Source organism: Crotalus tigris, unplaced genomic scaffold (genome assembly GCF_016545835.1).
Source record: "Crotalus tigris isolate CLP2741 ecotype Arizona unplaced genomic scaffold, ASM1654583v1 scf7180000021368.232200, whole genome shotgun sequence".
In the NCBI taxonomy this organism is placed as follows: Eukaryota; Metazoa; Chordata; class Lepidosauria; order Squamata; family Viperidae; genus Crotalus; species Crotalus tigris.
Window position 1 is genome coordinate 69,606 of NW_024098476.1, and position 20,911 is coordinate 90,516.

The 20,911-nt window shown below is 36.4% G+C and overlaps 1 protein-coding gene across 3 annotated transcripts in view; it reads left to right on the top strand.

The window, feature by feature from the left end:
• Positions 1-20,911, top strand: part of LOC120296626 (serine/threonine-protein phosphatase 4 regulatory subunit 1-like) — a 41,102-nt gene that overhangs the window by 2,270 nt on the left and 17,921 nt on the right. For 2 of the 3 annotated variants that reach the window (XM_039318461.1, XM_039318463.1), the window contains 9 exons: positions 5,942-6,074; positions 7,384-7,490; positions 9,670-9,812; positions 10,776-10,922; positions 11,468-11,575; positions 12,234-12,299; positions 14,400-14,558; positions 15,499-15,650; positions 16,788-17,242. In XM_039318461.1, the coding sequence (XP_039174395.1) occupies positions 5,942-6,074; positions 7,384-7,490; positions 9,670-9,812; positions 10,776-10,922; positions 11,468-11,575; positions 12,234-12,299; positions 14,400-14,558; positions 15,499-15,650; positions 16,788-17,242 (1,470 nt within the window). The remainder of the gene's footprint in view (positions 1-5,941; positions 6,075-7,383; positions 7,491-9,669; positions 9,813-10,775; positions 10,923-11,467; positions 11,576-12,233; positions 12,300-14,399; positions 14,559-15,498; positions 15,651-16,787; positions 17,243-20,911) is intronic. The other variant, XM_039318462.1, reaches the window with a different exon arrangement.

Here is a 20,911-nt window from a genome sequence, read left to right on the forward strand (position 1 = left end):
TTGCATGCATATGTACATGTAAATTTATATGTAAACAGAGTGAGAAGGGTATCACCAAGTATTTAATTTTACTCTTTTATAATTTGATCTCATAATTACTTTCTCAACCTTCTAATGTTTCCAGTGTTAGCTGCAGTAATAAGTTATCAAAAATTTAGCTGCTTTATATTACTTGCTCCATAGTTCAGTTATGTGTATGTTAACTTAAATACCATTAATTAATTGGGTTTACTTTGAAATAATTATTATTTTATAGTTTGATCTCATAATTGTTCTCTCAACCTTCTATTAATGTTTCTAATGTTAGCTGCAGTAGTAAGTTATCAAAAATTCAGCTGCTTTGTATTACTTGCTCCATATTTCAATTCTGCATATATTAACATAAGTTATTGGTTTGTGCTTTAAGTTATGTTCTCTTACCCTCTCTGTATCTTCTATCAAAAAATTATCAATTTTCTTTCACTTGAAAGGACTTTATTTTAAAACAATTCTGTGGCAATGCTATGCAGTACTTTAGATCTGAAGGCAAAAAGGTGCTTTAAAACAGAGGTCCCCAACCTTTTGGGCACCAGGGACCGGTGCCATGGAGAAAGGTTTTTCCATGGACCAGAGGGTATGGTTTTGAATACTGCCTGCATCCCAAGGATGGAGGTTTGTTTGTTTGTGTGGCCCGCTTGTTGGCATGCTGTGGACCAGTGCCAGTCCACGGACTGGGGGTTGGGACCCCTGCTTTAAAACACATAATACAAACAATATTTGTTCACAACTCCTTAAAGCATCTGTGTGCTCTTAGAAAAAGTTGCATTTAGTTTAAGGAGTTAGAACTTCTTGTCTTGAAATATGAAGAGCTGGATAGAATTTTTCCATGATTCTTCCTGTTCCATTTGTAACAGCATGTTTGCAACAAAAAACCTGTTCATTTTTGCTGATTTAATGAGAATCTTGTGAATTGAAGATTCTTGGATCCTGTTCATTTTGATAGTAACAAATAGGCTGTAATTATAGGATTTAGCTAACCTAACCTCAAAATCCATGGTTTTGTTCTCTATTTATAATCATACTCTGCCACATGACTAAATAGCTGTATTTAGTTGAGACCCCAAGGCTATCACAGATCATAATTGCCAGTTGGAATTGAACTGTTCAACTTGCAGACTCATCTTTCTCTTTAGATTTTAAGAAAGATGTATTCATTGTTTCATAAAAAAAGTCTGTAGATAGGAATATACATTTAAATTTCCAGTTTAGATAGATATTAGTGTAGCAGACTATACTGGTAGTCCTTGCTCATCAGTGATAATTGGGACTGGGAACTCTATCACTAGGTGACACAATCTTAAGGTGTGATGTCACATGACTGCATGAACTTAAGATAACAGAACCAGTTGATACTATTAGGTGAATCTCAGAGTGGTTGCAGTGTTTTATGGTCACGTATTACCATTTGCAACCTCCTGTTGGTTTCCCCATTGACTTCACTTGTCAGTGGAGAGACACTTATGTGTGAGTTTTGCTGGAAGTGCCACCTCCCTGAGGCACATTATGCTACTTACAACCTCTCCACTCAGGCTGAAAATCCTGCTTGGATTTCAGCTCCCCTTAAATCCAAGGAGATACAGAACTGAAATTCTCTGGAAAGCAGCTCTTTCACCCAAGCCCCAGACTGAGGGAATTCTCTTCACAAATATCAGCATTTGCAGTCTTCCTGCTGGCTTCCCCACTGACTTTCTGGGGAAGCTGGCAGAGAATATCAGAATGGTGATTGCATCATCACGGTGTGCTTGGCAAACAGATCATAAATGCAAATAGGTTGCTAAGCACCCAGATTGTGATCATCTGACTATGACCATGTGTGCAGTCTTTGTGATGGTCAGAAGTAAAACACTCTTTTTGAGTCTGTCAATAATTTGAAGCATCATTAAGTGAATGGTTGTAAGTCAAGGACTACCTGTATAGTAGCTTCTCCTGGTGTTACTGGGAGTGTGGTTTTCTCCTTGGTATTACCTTGTTTAGTTTATTGTTTTCTATTTAATTCTTTGGTGTCACTCTCTGCTTATTTGGGTGTTGACTATTGGAGAGGATGTGTTCTGGTGTCCCCCGCCCTTTTTGTTGTCTCTTGAATGGTGTGTAATATGGTTTATTTCTATATGTCTATTGATGGCTGATTTGTCTGAATGCCAAATTTCTGGCATTTTTGGATTTGACATGGTTTAGAAGGTTCACAGTTTCCAAGCTGAAAGTGTGCCCATGTATTGTGAAATTAAGGAGTTTTCATGATGTCTTCTGGTGTTCATTTATGTGCTGTGCTAGACTTCTGAATTGTGTTTCTAATTTGCTGTTGTTTCCTCTAGTGATGAGGACATCCAGAAAGGGTAATGGGTATGAATTTTATTCCTTTAAAGATGTTGATTGCTTCATGAGTCTTTCCTAGTTCCTTTTTTTATTATTATGACAAAGACATCATTTGCATACCAAATCCATACTTCTGGTTGTATGTGTGGAAGTGGTGTAGTTTCTAGACCAGTGGTTCTCAACCTGTGGGTCGGGACCCCATTTGGGGTCGAATGACCATTTCACGGGGGTCACCAAACCATGCTGTCCGCCATTTTTTTCCCTTTTCCCTAGCTCTCCTACTCCCTCTTATTGGTGGCCACACCCACTTGGGGGTCACCACAACATGGGGAACTGTATTATGGGGTCACAGCATTAGAAAGGTTGAGAATCACTGTTCTAGACAGTGCATTATAGTCTCTGCTGTAAGTATTGAGAGTGATGATCCCATGGGAGTTTCTCTGATTTGTTGGCATATCTGTCCATAGAACTGAAAGTAGGTGATAAGGCAGAGGTTGATGAGATCCATAATTCTGGATACAGGTAGCCCCTGACTTTTTATAACCACAATTGAGCCCAAAATTTCTTTTGCTAAGTGAGACTTATTAAGTGAATTTGCCCCATTTTAAGACCTTTCTTGCCACAGTTGTTAAATTAGTAACCCAGTTGTTAAGTAAATCTAGCTTACCCATTGACTTTGCTTGTCAGAAGGTCGCAAAAAGTGACTACATGGCCCAAGGACATTGCAACTGTTATAAATATGAATCACCTGCCAAGCATTTGAATTTGGTCACATAACTATGGGGATGCTGTAATGGTCATAAGTGTGAAAAACAGTCATAGGTCACTTTTTTCAAGTGCTGTTGTATCTTCAGTTACAAAACGAACTGTTGTAAGTTGAGGACTACTTGTATTTAGTTTCTGTTTGTTTGAATTTTAGAAGTTGTATACCACTGAGTTATAATTTTTTGTACCTAATGCAAAGTTACTGGCTTTTAAAAAATTAAACAATCAATGCTGTTTCCTATTTGCAGTATGTATGGGAGAAAACATACAGATTCTAAATTAATCAGTCAACAAAGGTTTTTAAATTCGGTACCAAATCGTATGGTTCCAATCTCTTATTAACTGATAAGATTGTTGTTATGGAAATGTGATATTATCACAGCTATTGGAGGGCCTGGCTGCTGATGGTAATTGTTAGATTTATATGCTACTGGAGTCCAATTAACTCTCCTTTAATTGTTTCTCTGCACTTACATTTTTTGAAGTTGGATGGTTGTCAATAATCTGGGTTAAGTCCATAGTTGCCATGGTAGTCATGAGCTCCTGAAATGCCTTTCACTTCAAGCCCAGGGCCATAGTCCTGGGCAACTCTCCCCCCCCCCCCAACTTCACACAGCACGGAGGAGCTCCAGTAGGCAAGCCACTATATAGCAGGAAAGTTTATGCGATAGCATCTGTTCCCATGAGCCTAACTATACAAGCAGGATCTCATACCCAGTTTATCTGTATGGCAGTGCCTGTAAACATCACTAAGGTCTCTTGAATGACAATGGCCACTCCATCTCCTGTCCCCTGCCTAGGGTCCCAGTTGATGCCATACTTGTAATCAATTGGTTTCTAAGAAGGGATTACGCCATTTGCACCTAACCAAGTTTTTGTAATATATACCAACTTGGCTCTCTCTCCCCCACTATTAAATCATGACCTGGAATTCAGTAGCAGCTGCCAAGGATTCTGACCACTGAAGATCAAATGATCAGACCTTGAGAACTAGTATAGGAGGCTGGAATGTGAAATTAGTACAGCATGCTGAGTCCATTTTCCCCAAGATTGGTCCATTCCCTGTGTCCCACCATATCTCTCTGTGTCCATTATCCGTCACAATATCAAACTTGCTCCTTTCACACACTTATCAGCCCTCTCCTGATCTCTCTCATTCCATCCTCAGGTCAAACATTTCATTTGATTACCTGGTAATACAACCAACAAAGTGGACTATCAGATCAGATCTTGAAGATGTTTATGCTCAGTACTCAGTCTCAAATTGCAGATTTTCCTTCCCCACCCAACATGCTCCCACTTTGATAGCTGGAGCTCTGAATTATACCCACAATCCCAAGGAAGATCATGATCTCCCTGGTCTCCAAATGGGGGGGGGGAGGGGAGAAAGGAAGATATCTGCATTCCAGCCACCACCAGTTTCTTAATACCAACAACTGAGCAACTCTCTCTTTAGAGTTCACAACTTCTGCTTTTTTTTTTTTTTTTTGTCAGACATTTTTGTCAGAACAAAACTCTGGAGCTGCTGAAAGGTGACACACACAGCACATACTCCAGTTTCTTTGACTCTCACTGCATCTTGCAAGAAACAAATGGCCACTCTAAACATGGCAGGTTTTGTGACAATCACAGAACACAAACCAGGCCTCCTGCTGATGCACTAACCCAGGGGTAGGCAACCTTGGCTCTTTTATGACTTGTGGACTTCAAATCCCAGAATTCTGGGAGTTGAAGTCCACGAGTCATAAAAGAGCCAAGGTTGCCTACCCCTGCGCTAACCTATTCCTGTTGCATGCGGCCCTGTCACCTACAATGTTCAAAATATTGAAGGCAGGTATTCCCTGGTTACCGCCACTGCTCAGATAGAGAAGCAGATCTGGCTAGACATGTCATAGTGGCATCTATCATGCACCATCCCAACCTGTACCATGCCTCTTGCCCATTGTTCTCGACCTAGATGGGTGTCTCTCACACACCCTCCTGCATCCTCTCCAGCCTCCGTTATATATTAGGAACACTGGAATGATAAATCTATAACTGCCTGTAGTAGTGGATTATTGATTATAATGTGGATGGTCAATATCTGAATTGGTTTCTTTTTTCCCCAATTAAGGAGAAGGAAGTAGACTTTCAAGTGATCTACTCAAATTTGGAGCTGTTTTGTTCAGATAAATTTCCAGAGCTTTTTTGATAGATGTAAATCTTGTGTTATGAATGTTCCTGTAATGTAATATTTATGTAATGTCGTACATAAATTATTCACAGTTTAATTTGTCAGTTTTTTTTAAAAAAATGTTACTGTACTTATCCAAAACTTTGTCTGGGAGTCTTAAGATTTTGAATCTTGTATTGTGCCACTTTCAGTATTATATTGAGTTTCCTTCCATATAGTTGCTTTTGGATTTCAGTCCCTGAATCACCTGATTTATCTTTTTATGATCACTTTTGACAAAATATGTGTTTTGGTCTCAATGATTGTTTTAGTTCAGCTTTACAGTAGCAGTTGTGTAGCCAATTAATCTTGCGACAGCCATTGTGAACTGCATTTTCCAAAACCTATGTTTTTGAAACGAAGTATATTTAAATAAGTTACTTAAAGCCACTCTTTTGCAACTAACTGCTGCTCTTGCATGTCACCTGACAAATTTAACTTCTTTTTAATTCTTTCTATTGAGGCATGGCTTTGTGCTATGGAAGTGAGCATACACTTATAGAAGCAAAATAAAGGAAATGCAGTCACGAGCGCATGTATATATTAAATTGTGTTGGGTTTCCTTCCCTTTCCTCTCATACTGATATGCCATTTTTCTTTCTTTTTTTTAAGTTGGGTTTGAAGACTATGGACCAGATTGTGAGAGCATGAGGATAACTGCTTTCCTGGACATTCCAGGGCAGGATAACTTAACTCCACTTGGACGTTTAGAAAAATATGCTTTTAGTGATAATATATTTAACAGGTAATATAGAAATTATTACTGTTTTGTTGCCTTTCTTTAAATGTTCATGAAACTAAGATAGTCAGTTACTGTAATGCTGTTTGGATATTTTGAATAACTTTTTGTTTAGATCCTTTTGGCTATGCTTTCTAGAGCTGATGAAAATTGGCCCAAGTATTTAAAGGGTAGGATAGGATAGGATAGGATAGGATAGGATAGGATAGGATAGGATAGGATAGGATAGGATAGGATAGGGCTGGAAGGGACCTTGGAAGTCTTCTAGTCCAGCCCCCTGCTCGAGCAGGATCATATTATGTATGCATTGTTTTGAATAAAGTATTAAAGAAAGTTTTGATATTGCAAAATTCATGGATTTAGAGATTTTTTTCTATGTGGCGAGGTAAGGAATCTAAAGAAGGGAATTGTATACAGTTATTCCTTGTTTAATTATCAAAATTGGCATTTGCAGCCCTGTTGCTAAGTGAAAAGTACATGACCACAACAGGTTTACGTTCTCACTTTCTCTTCAGTTAAAAAAAGGACTGAAACTGCAATTGTTAAGCAAAATATCATGATAGAGACCTATCTCTATTAACTCTGCTTCTCGCAAGCCAGTTTCAAAGTGCACAAATGGCACTTGTGTCATTGTGGGACACTGTAATAGTCACAAATGCGAGATTGGTCACAGGTTTTTTTCAACATTATAACTTCAAATGCTTGCTGAATAAGAAAGTTGGTAAATAAGGACTACCTGTATAATGGATGAATATCCATGGTACATCTTTTCTTGGTAATAAATAGCAGTATTAGAACAAAATGGGAAAAATTGCTTTGACTTTATGGTAGTATTGCTATGAAAAGTAATAATATCATTACAAAATTCTGTTTGTAACATAGCCATTTAATTGCTTTAATTATTTATCTCTTTTGTTTAGATCTTATATGCGCATGTTCAGTGACTTATATGTACATATCAGTGTGTGCTGAAATGAACGAATTTTACCTTCCTTTGTATGCTGAAAGCAGAAAAATACTCTAAAAGCTGGAATTCATCAATTACTTTAGATGCTATCTTCCCATCTCTCAGTTTAGAATGCCTTTAAAAATATTCTCAATCAGTATTGTTTTGTATGTTATCCTCTGCCATCTATTCTCTGAATAATTTGGAAAAGAGGATGAGTCCTACAGGAGAGTCCCCCTGTGTTGAACATAAGTAAAATATACCTGTAGTTGAATTATACTATACTGTTCTTAGTTTGTTCACAAAGCTATAATTATGAATTAATGTTTCAAAACAATAACTACATGTGTATATTTGTTGCTCGTGCAGACAAATAATTACCAGAGGTCTACTTGATGTCTTTCGAGATTTCAATCATAATGAGGAAGATTTCTTGACAGTTATGTCAATAATGGTCCGGCTATCTGAAGATACAGGTAATTCTTCTGGTCTTTATACTCTCATTAATTAAAAATGTATTCTCAGTATTACTCTATTTGAGTGTAAATTGTATATATTAAATCTAGTTTATGACTAATCACTGGCAGATTTTACAGATTTTGAGAAGCAATCTTTCTCAGTCTTGCCATTATGACAATTGGCATCAAATGCAGAAATTTATGAATTAAGTATTTTACCTGATTTGCGATGACAACAATTAGCATCTCTAAAAGGTAAATTCCCAATGATAATTTGTATAATTCATTTCCGTTTTGTAGGCTGCAATGGTATTATGCCAAAATAAAATTTTAAACTCCTGAGATTTTCAAATGTAAGTTTTTTCATTTTTGCTTGAAATCTCAAGAGATTTTGTTGTTCTTTTGGTTTTTATCTCCAAAGATTTTAGACAAGAAAAAAGGGCTTTCTTGACACACTAAAAACAAACACATTTGGAACTACGAAGGGTATCCCTTGGTTTTTGTTCTATATGCTCTCATACCGGGGTATCAGTGTCTAATGTGTTGAAAACATTTAGCTGTCAAAATTGGGTGGCATTAAAATAAATAACACAATGTTAGGTCCATAGGGTTTCTGCTTATAGCTTCTTAAGGAACTGAATTATGAAATGGTGGTCTTTTGAAAAATATGTACATTATCTCTAAAATTGGTTCTTATCTCTGAGGGACTGGGAAATGGACTTTTTAAAAAATAAACAGCAAAGGGATCCTTAAAAATGGATCGAGAGTCCAGATGAATTTGAAATAAGATTTTGGGATTAATTATAAGGAATCCTTCCTGTGGAAAATACTTTTCCACACTGAACTAGAAGGAACTACAAATTACAATTGAAAGAGACACTCATATTCAACTTACAAATATAGAATGAAGCAAAATATTTTAACACTGGACATACTGAAGGATGTTTTGGAACAAAGGACGTAAAAGATAATTTTAAGAGTGTCTGTCTCTGTGTTAAAAGTTGTTATAGAAAAGGAATAAATTTTACCTGACAAATTGAGACTGATCTGAAAGTGGATTTGAAAATGACAAGTTATAAGATTAACATGGGGAAGGTGTTACACTGGACATTCAGAACAAATTGGCTGATGTCTTAATAATTAAAAGGGATATACAAATAGCAAACCAAGACCTGGATAATTTTATAGGATTTACAGGAGAGTCTTGTTAAAGCTTTGAAGAATTTTGTGACATGGGACAAAAAGAAAATGAAAAAAAAAATCATTATTTGTAGGGTATAAAAATCAAGATTGTTAAAAGTAAAAGGAGAGAATATAAAGTTGATTTGTTTAATCAAAGTTAAAATAGAGGTGTTGTTATTTCCAGTAACTTTTAATGGACCTTTGTTGACATTAGGACTGAATTGATGAGGTTTTAAGGATTTGTTTATAGATAAGAGATTGGACATGGGAAATAGAGACTATGAGAAAGTGATAAATTACTAAAATTGTTTATACTTATGGTAAAGGAAGAAGTGATTTCTTCATATATTTCTTTACTACATTATTTTATTTTTCTACTTTTTATCAGTTTATAATGCAGTATAAATTGCATTTAAAGTATTTTCAGTTTTACTGCTGTTCAGATAGGATATATTTCTGGAGAAAGCATAAGGAAAATCAACCACATAGAGTATTGGACAGGAATAACTCCTTTGTGAAGAAAGATTATGGTATTTTGAGCTGTTTAGCTTTAAAAGAAGTTTTGTAAAGGAGGGAATAGTTTAGAGATATAATCATGCACGATATAAAAAATATTGATAGAGACAATTCTTTTTTTTCTTCAAAGAATTAGCATTGGATCAGCCATTGAAATGAATGAAAATTCTGAACAATAGAAGACTTTTTACACTTTCTTTACTTTTTACATTATATTACTAGTTAAACTATAGAAATTGCAGCTAGCAGATATTATAATGTCCATCAATTTATTAAATAGTATTAAAAGATGACTAGAAAAATGCATGGAACACTATTTTTAATAGTTTGATGGTTGTATGCTGCCTTTCTTATTGGAGGCATCATACTTAATGTCAGTGCCAGGGAGAAACAGTGAATGAAAGTTACTATTTGTGGGCTTTCTAAATCCATCTTCTCAGCTGCTAATGGGAGTATCTTTTAAAGTATCTTTTAAATTTTTTAAAATTTTAATTTCTAGAACCTACTGTACGGACAGAATTAATGGAACAGATACCACCCATTGCCATTTTTCTACAGGAGAGTAGGCCTAACTTCCCTGCAGCATTTTCCGAATACCTTATGCCTATAGTGGTGAGATACCTCACAGATCCAAATAATCAGGTATCGTTTTCTGAATGGGATGTGTTGTTCACTCAGTTGTGGTAATTTTTTCTTGTAATATTCAGTTAGATATCTGATTTAGCTTGATATGCAGTGTGATTTACATATCCTCCTATGACATAACTATCAAGAGACATTTAGAGACTTTTCTTTCTATTCTTGATTAACCATTCCTTATAATATCTAAATCTGTATGAACTGTGTTTAATCCTAATTATGTTTTATTGGAAGGAACCAACAGCTTCCAAGATAAGATTAAAAACATAAAGCCGGTTCATACTCAAACAATATGAAACCATAAGTGTGACATTAGTAATTTATTTCCAAAAGGCCATCCAGAACAGTTGCATTTTTAAACAGTTGATGGAAGGCCAGTCTAATTTTGGGACCCATCCCCCCTCGTTTTATGAAATGATGATTGCAATAGAGAATCATTGCTTGCGATCTCCGTACTCTTTTACCTCTCCTCTGTTGGCAAGAAGGTCTACACTTAAAGAATTGGATGGACAAGGTCTAGAGCAGAGGTGTCAAACTTGGGCCGGGCGCGTTACAAGGAAACCGTGCCCACCCCGTTGCCGGCAATGGGGGAAAAGTTCCGATATGTGGCGCGATTCACGTGACGTTGTGAGTTTGACATATCTGGTCTAGAGGAAGTAAAGCTATAAGTACCAAACTGTCAAACCATATATGTCTTTATGGTTAAAACAAACACTTAAATTGTGTTCTGAGAATTTTCAGCTTAATATAACCAAATTAGTATGTGCTGTCTGCCCTTCTCTCAAAAATCCAGGATAAAACATATGTATAAAACATATGTGCCCATAAAACCACTGTGCAATGCAACACTTAAGTTCTATTGTGATAAAACAATAGAACTTAAGTGTTCTGTAAGAAAATTCACGTATGTTGGTCACAAAATATTATTCCCTAATATATTATTATTTCTCCTTTGCACGTTATTAGGTGAGAAAAGCAAGCCAGGATTCACTGCTAATATTACTGGATCAACAACTTATTGCTCAACATGATATTGAAAATAAGGTGTGTCCAATTCTATTGGAACTTTCTGCTCCAGAAAGTGATGATGAATACAAAGTGGAGGCAGTCAATGTATGTAGCATATTTATTGTGATTGTTTTTTCTGAATTGATATCAATTTTAATATTTATATAATTATGTAAAACAATGTTATTAGTTAAATTTCACCTTTGTTATTGGCATATTATTCAGCAGTTTTCCAAATATTGATCTCTCTTTATTTCATTTGAACAGGAATGTGTTCAATTTATTTTAGTGTCTTACCCTCTCAGCAGTGATCTCATTCAAAATTTCATTCAACGAATTTCATACATCTTTAAAAATTGGATTTTAGAATGGTATCTGTTCTTAAAGCTTGAGATGAAAAGCTGGTATGAGATCAACTAGATATAGTCACTATTTGTTTAAAGAAATTGTATTTATATATTGTTCAATTTCAAAACTAACTGATTCCATGATGGTATGCCTTAATATCTGTGTACCTGATAAATTTTATTCTTGAACTGTAATATTGTTCCCAAGCGAGTTACATCTTTTAATATATTTTTTAAATGGAATTGCTAAAAATCTAAAGAAAATGATAAAATGAAGAAAAAAAGGATTTTTTCTCTCAATAGATAATCTGCAAAATGGCATCTATGGTGAACAAATCTACTCTTGAACGCTTGCTGCTTCCTCGATTCTGTGAGCTTTGCAGTGATGGAAAACTCTTTCAAGTCCGGAAGGTTAACATTTGTTGATTTTATACTAATTTAGTCATCTGCATTGGAACATACCTAATAAAATTTTGGAATTAAATTAACTTAACCTGTAAGTACTATTGAACCCCCCCCCCCATATTTTAAACTTTTTATATAAATGACAAAACAAGTATATCTTGTTTTATATTTTGAACTGCCACTCTCATTAAAGTGGCTGTTATGAAGTATAATTGACAACTGACACCCATCTAAAATCAACCATAGCCAATACAAATCAATTGATGCACACTTGAAGGCCATTTAAGCTCTTATTGCTCTAAATATTCTAATGGGGCTAACTGAGATTACATGCATACAGACATGCATACAAGAACTGTCTGATAAAAGCACAGAAGGTGATTATATCCAAATAAGTGTCATGCAGGTGTTGACTTTATGATACAAATCCCATCAATCTGTGATCCCATTTTGACCTGTGAAGCAAGTAACATAAAACATAGCATTTCCATCATGACACAGTTTCCCATCCACGACCCACCCCTGTGCATGTTTGTGGTGTAGCATTCAGCTTTTGTTTATGAAGGTCTATAATTAAGTTAGTATGTATGTATAAAGAAACACAACATTAGAGTAACATTATGTTATCAACAAACAAGCATTATATTTGTTTCTTTTGCTTTAGGTCTGTGCAGCCAGTTTTGGTGATATATGCAGCGCAGTTGGGCAGGAAGCCACAGAAAAGAATTTGGTATGTTAAAATCTGAGAGTCAAGTTAGACATCTTGGAATTTCATGCTGTTTGCAGCCCATGTCATATAAGAATACCAAATTAATGTGTTCTTGTGTGCATACAAAGCAGATTCTTCCTCTGAAATGCTTGGATTAATGGAAAAACTTTATTGGAGACTCCTCCTTCCAATAATTGCTGGACCTTATATGACAGTACTGTACAATTCAAAGATACTAGAACTTGTTTGATCTGGCTGAACAAATATTTATTTTCTCCACTATTAAGTCATATTCATTGCTTTCAAAAATGTCTTCATTTTAAAATGTTGTTCTTGAGTTTCAGCCATGGATGAATCTTTTTGGGTTGGCAAACAAAATTATTGCCAGAAAAAAGAAGTTTAGTTTTGTTGACCCCAACTCTCATTCCTAAATTCAGAAAAGAAAAGCGTGACTCCTTTAATTCGGCTTTTCTTAAATTGCTGCAGCTTGCAAAACATTAATAGATTGTATGTTGGCCACTTTGTTTCTCTAAGAAAACTTATTTTTTCCATTCCATCATGGTGCTTATAAATTCCACACACACCCCTCTTCCTCTTCACATTCTTGCAGTTCCTTTGTGTCCATGATTATTATTATTTTAAAAGGTAAATGTGGTTTAAAAAACTCTAAAACAAATTAGTCATTGCCTGACTAATCCTTGACTATTGACAAAGGAATGAATCCATCTCTCTGACACTTGGAATATCCTCTGCATAAGATTAAGCAGAGCTGGGTTAAAGGAAACCATTTAAGTGACTTTCATCCTGGAATAGTATATTGTATTGGAAATTTGAACATGTCTGTGACAATATTTTGTTGGAAGAACAACATGCTTGTAGAAAGGAGAAACAAATTCAATAATGTTTTCTTTTGATAGAATATTAGGTGTACTTTTCATCTCTCTCACGTCCTTATTTTGGGTTCTCATATCACATTACAGGCCATAATCAGATTATAAGACCAAAACTGCACATGGATAACTGGAGATGAGGAAAAAATTATGATTTTAAAGATTTTGTGATGTCTGTAGGAAGATAATATTAAATTTATGGTTTTGCTCCATATACTTTTTTTCTGTCTCTTACCTCTCAGAAATTCATCAAATGTCAGATTTTTTTTTCAGGCTAAAACTGCAGTATGTTTGATCTTTAGTTGGGTGTGATGATGGGCTACTATTAATAACTTAATTTTACAATGTTGGTCTTCAATGTTCATATTCGTCTCCTAAGCTTTGCTAAAAGAACATGAATATTTTTAAAGTTTTGCTGTCAGTTTCTCATCAGAGACTCAAATTAGAATGACATTCTCAAGAAACTGAGCTTTCCATTATATACTTAGAAGTATGAATTGCATTAATGTAGTGTCATTAGCTAAGTAAGATTGAGTTGATCTTGCATGTTTTCATTCATTTGTGATTAAATCATTCGATAAAGCATTTACTCTTTGCTACAAACTATAGATCAGTGATAGCAAACCTTTTGGAGTCCGAGTACCCAAACCGCAACCCAAAACCCACTTATTTATCGCAAAGTGCCAGGGCCACATCAGCATTGTGGTGCCCTCAGGGAGAGTGTGGGGGGCGTGGCCAGGGTGGGTGCAGCCACCTTGATGTTGCTTATGGGGGAGAGGCCTGTGGGAGCTGGGCAGGATTGGGGGAGATCCAGGGGGTCTCTAGTGGGTGGGGCGATGGGCAGGAGGCTTGCCCTGTGGGGTGAGGCGGGGGGTAGAGCGCGGGTGCCATTGTTGTGGGGCAAGGCGAGGGAGGGGCGACTGCTGCCTCTACCACCTCTATTCCAGCTTGCTAGCCAGTTGCTTCGCCTCCTTTGTGCTGGGTGGGACTGCCGCTCCAGGCGCCAGCAGTGGCCTAATGGACCTGCGTGAGCTGGAGGCAGATGTGCCCACAGAGAGGGCTCTTGAGTGCCGCCTCTGGCACGTGGGCCATAGGTTCACCATCACTGTACTAGATGAATGTTTGTTTTGCCTACTAATCTGATAAGTAATTTGTAAGTAAACATTTTCCAAGCAGACTAGATAATGCATACAAGCAAATCAATTGTTCTTCTATGTCTTTATTTTGGCAGATTCCAAAGTTTTTTGAGCTCTGCTCTGATAACATTTGGGGTATGCGGAAAGCTTGTGCTGAATGTTTTATGGCTGTCTCCTGTACTGTTTCTCCTGAGGTTCGGAGGACCAAACTGTCTCCCCTCTTCATCGGTCTCATCAGTGATCCTTGTAGATGGGTAAATAGAGTCTGGATTTGTTAAAAGCAAATGAATATTTTGAAAAATGCCATGCATGATCATGGTTTGATTTAATAGCAACATTGTTAGCTTCTCTCAGCATCTCCTATATCTCTAAAATAAATTAAATTCAAAAGTAGTTTCCACATATTAAAACTTGAAGGGAATACTGTTTGTGCAAATAGATATTTTGTGTTCGGTTTTGTATGCAGTTTAAACAGTTGAACTTGAATCAATTATTCATTGTAAGCAATATCGCAGATTTGGGGACATATTCTGATCTTTTTGATTATATTATCACTAATTTTTCCTCCTGGTCATTAATAAATTTGCAAAAATACAGTAGAACTCAGTGCTGCTCAAGTATCATGCAGTTACAGATAGTACTGATGTTTCCATTGATGTTAGACAAAATTAATTCCAATCAAAGCTGCCTATTAATAAAAGCTAGATTTTTTGCAACTGTTATTTTTGGTCATGGCCTGTAGCCTTAAAAATAAAATATATACGTTTGAAGCAATTACACTGTTCTCACTAATATTGATGGATTATGTACCATCAAGTTGATGTCAGCTCTTAGCAACCATAAAATGGATTTTCTCCCGGAGGGTCTGTCCCCAAAACTGGTCCTTCAAGTTTTCCATTGATGCTTTCACGGCCATAGTTGAGTCCATGTTGCTGCTGGTTGTCTGGTTCTTCTCTTTTCTTCTATCACACTAATACAGTGAAATTATAATATTTCTTCTTTCGTAGAAACTGAGTATCTGTTCCCTAGAGTTTATGGATTTTGTAACAAGACCAAATAAGTGGCATTAAAGGTGCCAATCTGAATTGATGGTTTCACTTTTGAATTATAGTAAACATGTAATTCATGAACATTTAACTTTAATAGGAAAGACTATCAAAGCCATTGTATTCTTTTATATTTCCAATATTCTAGGTTCGTCAAGCTGCTTTCCAATCACTTGGTCCTTTTATTTCTACTTTTGCAAACCCTTCCAGTGCTGGTCTTTATATTCGAGAGGATGGGACGCTCAGCATCCGGCCTTGTACTCCATGCCCAGATCACAGTGCAAATTTAAAGCCATCTAGGTATAGTGATTTGGCATTAATCGTAACTGGGTAGCTTGAAACTAAAACTCTGTTTTTGATCCAATTGAGAAATCATTAATGGGGTTATTGTATTTCTCAGGATGAAGGATTCTAATTTTGATAGCTCAAAATGCAATATTCATTTCAAAAAGTATTTTATGTAATAAAATATTATTTCCACCAGCTTTATAATTATAACAGTCTTTAAAGTGTGCAGTGATTTAATATAACTAGTAATGCAACTATATATTTCAAAATCCATATTTAACATTATAAAATGAAGTGAGCTTGTAATGGGGGATAGGCTGTTACCGTGTCTTAACGAGTGTATTAAATATGAACAAGTATGTGCCGGTTTTTCAAAAGTTGTTTACCATTGAATTGAAAGGGGTATTTAATCATAACTTTGAAAACCAGATTTTAAAATATGAGACAACAGAAGGATGAATAGATGGATGGATGGATGGATGGATAGATAGATAGATAACCTTTATTGTCATCTTTTTACTGTGGGCACAACGGCACACAGTAAGTGTAATATTAGAAAGGTAAATGTCTGAATGCCCCATAAAGAAATGGGAAATTTACTTTATTCTGTCTCATATTTGTTTGGATACAAAAAATATTGTTTTTTTATTTCTCCAGTTGTTTCATCTCTTTATGACTTACATAGACTAGCAGGGTTGAAAACATGGTGGAAATAAACTGCATATATCAGATTAGGGATAAAGTAGTGATCATAAGTCTTTCTAAGAGACAGTTTTTACAGTAAGACAGTTTCAAACAAATTACCTCATTGATGCAAAATTTGAAAAGAAATACTTCAAAGTTTAATCCAGAATTTCAGAAGTCATTGGACTTTTGTTTTATCGCTTTCCTTCTCTTCTGAATGTGAGAAGGAGCCCCAGTGGTGCGATAAAGCTTTTATTTGATCTTGGGGTCTCCTTGATCAGACAATTTAGAATTCAGTGTCAGTTTATTGACCTCACAGCAAATATGACCTGGAGTAAATTTTCAGAAGCAGGATTAATTTTGAGAGAAAAGCCAAGACTTTCATAGTTGAAACTGTATTTAAAACACTACTTTTCAGATGAGCTCAGTTTATGTTGGCTTTATGCTTTCACTGTTTTTTAACAGTATTTCTCTTCTCAGATCAGAGGACTCAATGGAAAATAAATTGGAATCTTTGGCAGTGGAATCTTCTTTTACCCCTATCGTTTGTTCTGAAATTTCACACTTGGATGCACAGAATCAACGTTCAGCCATACACATCAATTTTGGAATAGATCAGACTATATTACCTCAGGGAGATGAGACTTTTTTAACTAATGATATTAAAAACTGTCAAACCAACGAATATCAGGAAATTAGCTCAAGAATCCAGTCTGGACAGGATGTGTTTAATACTTTCTTATACTGGCGACCGCCTCTTCCTGATATAAGCCAGGACATCGAGCTTCTTCAGGGAAAGACAGAGATACATGAGAGCACCTCGATATCAGAGGTACTTTATAATAACTGTGTTGCCAGCAGTGAAATTAAAAAAGTTCTGCAAAGTTTGCAGGAGCACATGGATGACCCAGATGTTCAAGGTATGTTTTATTAGCAGCCATCCTGGTGTTGTTATCTTCTTGAAATTTCTGGTCTGGTTGCCATGGTCTTCCCCAGTGCCACTTTATAAAGAAAAAGTATTTTCAGAGCTCTGTATAGTTTCCCTGACACTCATGAAAATTTCCATTCTGAGTCATCAAAGATGGAACTGTCAGGAAAGTGTCAGAAGGCAGGGCTAAATTTTTGGCATCTGGTGGAGAACGTCTTTCCCTATTCAGACTTTGCTCTGTCTTCTAGTTGAGAATAGCTTTTTTTTTTTCTTCAGCTGGTCTGAGAGAGAAAATTCTGCATCTTGTTCTTTTTTCCCCAGAGAAGACAGTAAAAGTGTAAGAAACGGGATGGAGCACAGTAAGGCGAACCCATTTGTGAATCACAATTTAAACTCATCAAGACTAATATTTCTCCGTAACACTTTTTCTGCTTGGCTTGCACTTCTTCCTGCCATTATTCACTTAGGCAGATAGCTTGTTCTCCAAAGGACTTGTTTGCAGACTCTCAGGGAATTTTGACCATGAGAGAAACCATAAATTAAAGTAATTTAAAATATAGAACGAGCATCACAAATTCTTTTTATGCTTGTTATAGTGTCATGAAACTCAGATCCCTCCAGTGGACTTACAGGCGAAACTCGAAAAATTAGAATATCATGCAAAAGTTCATTTATTTCAGTAATTCAACTTAAAAGGTGAAACTAATATATGAGATAGACTCATTACATGCAAAGCAAGATAGTTCAAGCCGTGATTTGTCATAATTGTGATAATTATGGCTTACAGCTCATGAAAAACCCAAATCCACAATCTCAGAAAATTAGAATATTACATGCAATCAATAAAACAAGGATTGTACATAGAAGCATGCATATGTACTCAGTACTTGGTTTGGGCCCCTTTTGCAGCAGTTACTGCCTCAATGTGGCGTGACATGGAAGCTATCAGCCTGTGGCACTGCTGAGGTGTTACGGAAGACCAGGATGCTTCAATAGCGGCCTTCAGCTGTTCTGCATTGTTCGGTCTTATGTCTCTCATCTTTCTCTTGGCAATGCCCCATAGATTCTCTATGGGGTTCAGGTCAGGCTAGTTTGCTGGCCAATCAAGCACAGTAATCCCAAGGTCACTGAACCAGGTTTTGATGCTTTTGGCAGTGTGTGCCTCTCCATTCCTTCCTCCAGACTCTGGGTCCTTGGTTTCCAAATGAGATGCAAAAGTTGCTCTCATCAGAAAAGAGGACTTTGGACCACTGAGCAACAGACCAGTTCTGTTTTTCTTTAGCCCAGGTAAGACGCTTCTGACGTTTGTTGTTCAGGAGCAGCTTGACAAGAGGAATACGACATTTGAAGCCCATGTCCAGGATCCGTCTGTGTGTGGTGGCTCTTGATGCACTGACTCCAGCCTCAGTTCATTCTTTGTGAAAGTCCCCAACTCTTTTGAATGGCCTTTTCCTGACAATCCTCTCCAGGCTGCGGTCATCCCTGCTGCTTGCGCATCTTTTTCTTCCACACTTTTCTCTTCCACATAACTTTCTATTAATGTGCTTTGATACAGCACTTCGGGAACATCCAACTTCGTTTGCAATTACCTTTTGAGGCTTTGCCTCCTTATGGAGGGTATCAATTATGGTTTTCTGCACAACTGTCAGGTCAGCAGTCTTTCCCATGATTGTGATTCCTACTGAACCTGACTGAGAGACCATTTAAAGGCTCAGGAACCCTTTGCAGGGTTAGCTGATTAGATTGGGACACTTTGAGCCTAGAATATTGAACCTTTTCACAATATTCTAATTTTCTGAGATTGTGGATTTGGGTTTTCATGAGCTGTAAGCCATAATCATCTCAATTATGACACATCACTGCTCGAACTATCTTGCTTTGCATGTAATGAGTCTATCTCATATATTAGTTTCACCTTTTAAGTTGCATTACTGAAATAAATGAACTTTTGCACGATATTCTAATTTTTCGAGTTTCACCTGTATACTTGTATGTACATTTCTTATATTTTCATGCCCTGGTACACTCTAATTGGGAGATATGCAGAGATTGGGAAGGACAGGAGCATTTCATAGGTGATACTTGCATGCACAAACTGGGGATGTTCTAACAATGATGTGTATGTCCTTTTATCCTTTTTTAGCGTCCATCACATATTCTTTTCTATGTCACCTCAGCCTTTCATTGGCATTTTAGTTTGCTGAGTCAAATATGGCTTGCTACACGGCAGTGAACTATTAATTTTGATACCTCCAATTGCTGTTCTGTGGTTCTTGTCTGAGCTTGGTAAATTATTTCCTTGTGACTTCTTATTCCTAGTATTTGCTGTCCAGATATGGTGTGGTGGGTTCCTTGCTTTTTACCATCTTCTGAATGCCCACATTTTTTTTTCTTGGGTTTATAATTCTATGCATGTGTTTCTCCCAATATTTTATTTTCCCAGGGGACATCAAAAAAAGAATAAGCAACATCAATTTAGCATGAGTCTCCAAACTGTATTCACTTCTACAGGAGAATTGGGCTTGTATTCCAACTACTGTATGGATTCAACTATTGATGAACTAGCAGATGCTCTCATAGTTAAGACAGTGGTCCAGAAAGAGATAGTGAGAATCTGGCAGAGGGCAGAGATTAGTTGAAAACAGTCCTAATTGTTGGGTGAAAAGAGTCCTGATTGTCTCTATAGCCCTTATAAAGTAGACTTGTGACTATGCTCAGATATTAGGCAGCTAAAGGATAATTTGGCTAAATTTGCTAAATAGTGGAGTTGATTCTTTGCATCATATAATAGCTGTGCAAATTGAGGCAGCACTTGACCAAACTAGATTTTACAACCATTTTTGCAGTGGCTGTAAAGCAAATCACTGCAGTTGTTAAATCCATGACTATTAAACAATCCAATCACATGAATGGGTATTTTGGCTGAAAACTGGCAAAAAGTGTCACAAATAATGGTCACAAGACTATGGGATGTTGCATCAGATCATAAATGTGAGCCAGTTGTCAAATGCTTAAATACAGTCGTGACTGACATGGGGGCAGTTGTAACTTCAAAATCTGGTCATAAGTACCAATTTGCAAATGTGTTATAATTTGGAAGTGTTGTTAAATGACTAGTCATAAGCCAAGATCTACGGATAGTCCCATTCTTCCCAGACATAATCAGCCACTCTGTCTTACCAATTTCTTACCAATTTCCCAGTCTTCAAACACTATTTAACTATTTAAGACATTTATATGGTTGTCCATCTGTCAAATGCATTCAAACAAAGATAAACAAAGATAAAAGCAAAAAGAAATCCATAGTCCACCAAAGAAAAAAACTGGTTAAGGCCCTGAAAAAAAATCAATACAAGCTTAATAAGCATATCCCATAGCCATTCTACCTGATCTTATTAGGACTCCTATTATGACTCATATAGGGGATTGTTTTCATGAAGTGAGCATCAGTGCCATTTATTTTTCCCTCAGTCAGTTACCTATAATAGCTCCAGACTTCAATCATTTAGTATAATTCATTTCATTAAGCAAAACAAGTTCAAATGATCAATTTCCAAATAAAAACTATTTTTAAGCGCCAACCCTAACTATTTTTATTCAGCAGCAGTCTCACTGTATTTAATATTTTTTATGTCTACTAAGAGTGCTCAGAATGTCATTC